This window comes from Condylura cristata, unplaced genomic scaffold (assembly GCF_000260355.1).
Source record: "Condylura cristata isolate star-nosed mole 26May11 unplaced genomic scaffold, ConCri1.0 scaffold00039, whole genome shotgun sequence".
Classification (NCBI taxonomy): Eukaryota; Metazoa; Chordata; class Mammalia; order Eulipotyphla; family Talpidae; genus Condylura; species Condylura cristata.
The window spans coordinates 320,196-325,646 of NW_004567140.1; the positions used below are offsets into that span (position 1 = coordinate 320,196).

General features: G+C 67.1%; 1 protein-coding gene across 1 annotated transcript in view; it reads left to right on the top strand.

Annotated features, from left to right (window-relative positions):
• The first annotated feature begins 3,489 nt into the window (after positions 1-3,489).
• The window catches only part of EMC8 (ER membrane protein complex subunit 8), a 5,721-nt gene continuing 3,759 nt past the window's right edge, over positions 3,490-5,451 (top strand). Inside the window, exons 1-3 of the mRNA XM_004693524.2 lie at positions 3,490-3,622; positions 3,938-4,126; positions 4,259-4,336. Coding sequence (XP_004693581.1) covers positions 3,490-3,622; positions 3,938-4,126; positions 4,259-4,336 — 400 coding nt within the window. The remainder of the gene's footprint in view (positions 3,623-3,937; positions 4,127-4,258; positions 4,337-5,451) is intronic.

Consider the following 5,451-nt stretch of genomic DNA (forward strand, 5'->3'; position numbering starts at 1 on the left):
AGTTCAGTCAAAACCGGCGGCTCCTAAACAGACGAGCCGTGGTGACGGCGTTGCTGTGCAGGACCTGGAGGCGTGCGTGGGGTGAGCAGCTGGCGTGGGGGTCCTGGGGCCCCTCACAGAGCTGGTCCCCAGCCCACGTGGGTCAACCCGTGGGGGCTTTGGCTGTTGGTACCAGCGAGCACCCCCCCCCCCGTGGGGATCAGGTGTGGAAAGCGTTGCCAGCCCGACCAAATCCAAGGCTGCGTGGGGAGATGGTGGCCGCACCCCTGGGGTCTGTCCAGGTGCTCCGTGGTTTTCAAGGCTGACGATCTCTTGACGTGGAAAAGGCGACTTGCCGTGGAAGAGCACAGGACGTCGCACAGAGTGGTGCATGGTCACTTTGTGGGCGTGAGAAGGTGTCGGGGCAGAGACGTGGGTGAAGAAAGGCAGGCCACACTCGGGGGCCTCTGTCCCCACGCTCCGAGCGTGTCTGCTTGCAGGGCCGGGGCGTGGGTTCCAGCAGATGGGGAGACACCCCACATGCAGATGTCTGGCAGGACCCCGGGCTCCGGGGCAGCGCTGGAGTGAGGGTGTCAGTGAAAGGGCAAGGGCGCCTGTGCGTCCTCGGAGGTTTAGGACCTTGGGGAGAAGGCAGGTGGGCCCGGACCTGGGTGGAGACTAGGCTGCACTTTAAACGAACTACCCTGAGCCAACGTCAGTCGGTTCACGGAACACGCGGGCAGCAGGCCCTCTTCCTCCCACCAAGTGAAATCCCTGTCCTCGATTAGCCAGTTGCGACAGCCTGGGAACGGACAGGCCAGCGGCCAGCGGGCCCGTGGGAGCAGCAGCTCGCCGGCCCTCGTGGCCGCCTCGGACCCCCCAGCAGAAGCAGGGCCGCAGCCCAGCTCGCCCTGGCGGCGCGTTTCCGCGAGAGACCGCTGCGCTGCTGATCAGCGCCGAGGGGCCGCAGCGTGAGTGGAGGTGCGGGGGTGTTGCCTGGCGGGAGCTGGGCTGGCTGGAGCATCGCTGCAGTGGTTCGCGTCTCCGCCAGGGCCAGCCGGTGCAGGGGGGCGCAGCTGCAGCAAGCAGGGCGCCCGCTGAGCAGTTGGACTTGCGCAGGCGGGCGGGGCGGTGCCAGAGTAAGTGCCATGCTCCGGCAGAAGCGGGAAGTGGCGAAGAGTCAGAACAGCCCGCCCAGGCTTACGCGTCAGAGAAGGGGACGGCAAGCGTGGCCCGGGGTGCCGGCGTGTGGCGTGGGGTGGGGAGAACAGCCAAGGCGGAGGCACCGGCATGAGCAGAGCAGGGCAGGCGGCGCGCGGCATCCGGGCACGCGTGTCACGCGGACGGCGCGGGTGACGGTGGGCAGACTTCACTCGGGGGCGGTTCAGCTGTCACGGGCCAGGGGAAAGCCGGGGTGGGGGTGCTTGTCGGTGGGGCTTGTGCCATCACTGCAGCCCCGGCAAAGAGGTTGTGGGAGCGCACGAAAGAGGCGCCCAGAGGCGCAGGAGAGAAGAGCGCAAGGAGGGGCGTGAGTCAGATGTGGCTGCGGGAAGAGGAAGTGCAGTGTCACCTCCCTGTGTCACTTCTGCTGGGGGACAGGCACGCCCTTCACTGGGAAGGTGGGGAGCCCGCCTGAGGCGGAGAAGCGGGACCGGGACCCCAAAGCTGGCGGAGGGACCGCACAGGTCGGAGCCGGAGGGCAGGTACGTGGCGGGGACCACGTGGGCCGGGGACCACGGACAGACCCCTGCGGGCACGCACCTTACGGTGGAGGGAGCTGGCAGGTGGCAGCGGAGGGCGGGCGCCGAGGAGACTGTTGCTGTAAACTTGGGATCCTCCAAGGGTCTCAGAGACCTCGAGTTCCGGGCACGTTCTCGCGTGGGGGCGAGTGCGCTGTTGAGGGAATCGGGCGCGCTCACTGGACGCCGGGGTCGCCAGAGTCTTCCCAGAACGGGGCTGTGCCCAGCCTCTGGGGAGGCGAGCGCTTCCCGACTGCCCTGACTCTGAAGAGGGAGGAGGCCTCAGGCCCGCGGGTCTTGCTCCCCGCTCCTTCACCCTCACTGCAGCCCCTCTCGGTGGGCACCTCGGACGCCAGGCTCGGCAGCTTTCCAGTGCCAGCGCGGCCAGCATTCTGCCGGCCAAGCCAGGCCCAGAGCTCCGTGTTGGCTGTCCCCGGCGACCAGCCTGGATCCTCGCCCCGGCACGTGGCAGGTGTGAGAGAGACGCAGCGGCTTCGGAGTAGTGCAGGGAGGAAGGAAAATCGGCACGTGGAACCCCCCACCCCGTTTTTATTCCAGTTGCTGCCGTGTTGTTCGTTGCCGACGGAGCACGGGCGTCTCCGTGTCAGGGCCATGCTTGTCTGTACATGGAAGATGCCGCTTTGATAGAAGAGCTGAAACCGTAGAGCTATGACAGAGCCTTGTCCTCGTGGCGCTGGCCCCGGGACGTTCATCTGGTGGTCACTGCTGAGGCGCGGGAGAGGCGACTTGGCAAGCAGCCCGTCCGAGGCCGCCGCAGGCCTCTCACAGGCCGCGGGTCACTTTCCCATACGGTGGCCTGCGGGTCTGGGGGCTTTAAGTGCTCACGCCTGTGCCTTACTTTCCTTTGACGCCGCGGGGAGGGTCACGTGTCACTGCACAGCACTGGTGACCCTTTTGCTAAGCCCCTTTGTTCTTTGTCCCTGTCCATCGTCGGGCATCGTCTCTGGCCTCCGGCCGGCGGGCGGGCTGTGCGCCTGCTGGGAGAGGCCTCTGGGGCCCCTGCTGCCTCGCCTGGGGCTTCCTGGGCCCGCGCTCAGCCCCGCTCCCCCCCCAGCTGTCTCTAGACTGCGTCGCGAGCCTGGGGCCGGCTGCAGGATGTGCCGCTTTGGGCCCTGCAGGTCTTGCCCCTGCCTCTTCACCCATCTTGCTGCCCCCCGCGCTCTTCTCCATGGACCTGGGTCCTTTCATCCTGTAGAAGATGCTACTGACCTACGGAGGAACTTTGTTCTCAGTGAAACTAACACCCCAGGCCGCGTGCCCCAGAGGGGGCAGCTCAGCCCCTGCCTCCCCTAGCTTGTGGGCGAGCACCAGTGGGGCGCTACGTGCTAGGTGCCTCCTCAGGTGGCCCCCTTGCCTCGGTGTGGCCATGGTGCAGCCCCACGGGCGAGTAGTGACAGCGCCTCGAGCGTGCGGGCGTCAGCAGCTTTGCTGAGGTTGGGAGCGAGTGGGCCGAGCCCGGAACAGCATGGAACAGGCCGGGCAGAGTGTCCTCCTTTCCCTCTGAAAGGCCAAGACGCGGCCTGAGAAAAGGCAGCATTCGGACACTGTTCACAGTTAGTCTTTGGCTTCGGGTTTGGGGGTGTCGACAAGACACGTGACAGGAGCCGGCCTCACAACAGCAAGGCGAGGCAAAGTGGGCCCCTGAGGCAGGACATGCAGCTTCCCCGCGCCACCCCGGCCCTCAGCGCGGGCAAGGGGCCTTCACTGGGCAAGCCCCCGTTGGAATCTCTCACCCGTCCTCAGCGGCCCTATGTTCTGGGCAGATGCTGGCCCCTTCCGGCCTTCCCGACTGCCCCCCGCCGTGTCCCCACAACCCGGGCTGCTCTCAGGCGACTGCTTCGTGCCTAAGACCGTCAAAGAGGACGCCCTCCTCGCTCCCTCCCGTTGAAGCCTTCACCTGCCCTCGGCTCCCTCGGGCTGCTGGAGGCCCGTGGTCAGTTCTCTGTGCCCAGCGGGGCGTTGTCCAGTTAGCTCTGCGGTCGTCCTGTGTTGGCTTCTGTTACTCGTGTGTCGGCCGGCCGTGTCCGCGTGACCCGGCTGCCGTCCGCCAGGCCTCCCCGCCTGCCCTCCCCCGGGGTCGCGGCGTGCGTGCCGGCGGACGCTGTGGGGGCTGCCCCACGGCGGGCTTCCTGAGCATGGCCGCCCCAGGGCCCGCCGGCCAGTCCCTTCGTGGCTAGTGCCACGTTGAGTGTCCCCAGAGCGCCCCAGCAGCGCTGACGGCCCTCGGAGCTCCGTGGCCGGCAGCCAGTCGGGAGAAAGCGTCCAGCGCCGGCGGCGGCGCCTCATCTTCTTGGGGCGAGAGCGGCAGAGCTTGCTGGCTCACGAGGCCTCGCGCTCTGCCCGCGACGGCCACGCGCTCGTTGGCGTCGGTGCTGTCGTTGACGGCCGTGAGCAGTTGGCGTGTCTCAGACGTGACGCCTGTCAGTTGTGCTGTGACCTGGTTTGCTTTCGGGGTGGTCTCCAGAGAGTTCTAGAGCTCCGAGGGCCTAAGAGGTCTTCGTGCCCCAACCCCTCCTCAGGGAAGTGTCAGTCAGGTGTGCGCTGTGTTTGCCACCAGCACCCTCCTGCTTCCGGGTCTTTCCAGGCCCGCACGGCAGGTAGGTGGTGGCACGGGTGTTGGCTGAGCCTTGCCTCAGCCCAGGCAAGGCGCCTGGGAGCCCCTCAGGAGCCCCTCAGACCGCTGGGGGCGCTCAGGCATTGATTGGCAGCAGCACCTGATGATCCGCGCAGTAAACAGCTCTGGTCACCCAGAAATGCTCCCCCACACCAGGGGTGCCCAGAGCCCATGAATATGCTGCTTTACTTGGCCAAAGAGACGTTGCGGCTCAGAGTAGCCCAGGATCTCGACCGGAGGTGGCCTGGCTGCGCGGTGCGTCGTCACGCAGAGACAGGAGGAGGCGGGGTTGGGGGTGCGCGGCAGAGGGTGGCGACTCCGAGGAGCAGGCTGCCGTGAGAGGCCGGGGAGGGCCCCTGGTCTCATCTGTCTGTCTGGGAGACCGGGGCTGCCACCGCTAATTCTGACTGGAGACCGGACGGCCCCCACCAGAGGGCCAGGAGGGGCCCCTGCAGGAACACACAGAGGCCAGCGTGGCGCAGAGCAGAGGCCTCGGGGGCTCGAGTCAGGACTGGCCAAGAGCCAGGAGGGGGAGCTCGGCGCCGGTGGCACCCTGAAGAGATGCGGGAGCCGGGCGGCGGCGACCCGGAGTGATGTGGGCAGTTGCAGCGAGAGGCCCGCTGTGAGCATCCCGGAGCACGGGCCAAAACTAACTGGTCAGCGAGCCTTGATTTTGGTCCAGTACGGGGATTTGTGAGCTCGCGGGGGCACCAGGAAGGTCATTCTGACGCTCGTGTGAGCAGCGCCCCGGGGCTGTGGGTCTGCTCTGCTCCGTGAGGAGACCGTCGGGCCCGCGCCTGGGGCCAGCGCAGCAGAGGCTGTGCTGGGACACTGGAACCAGTTCATTCACGGTGAAAAAATTGAGAATCAATTGTTTCCTCCTTGGCCAACCGAGAATAGAACTTACTGCAGTGTGTCAAGATTCCATTACGGCAGCGCCGTCAGGCGACCTTTCCTGTCTCGGGGACGTCACTAGCCCTCAGGACGGGGAGTGGGTGAGGGAGGAGTGGCAGCCGGAAACCACGGCGCCTCCAAGGCGGCCACCTGCTCCGTGTCGGTCTGGCGCGGGGCCCGCAGCGCGTGGGCGCCTCTGCCCGC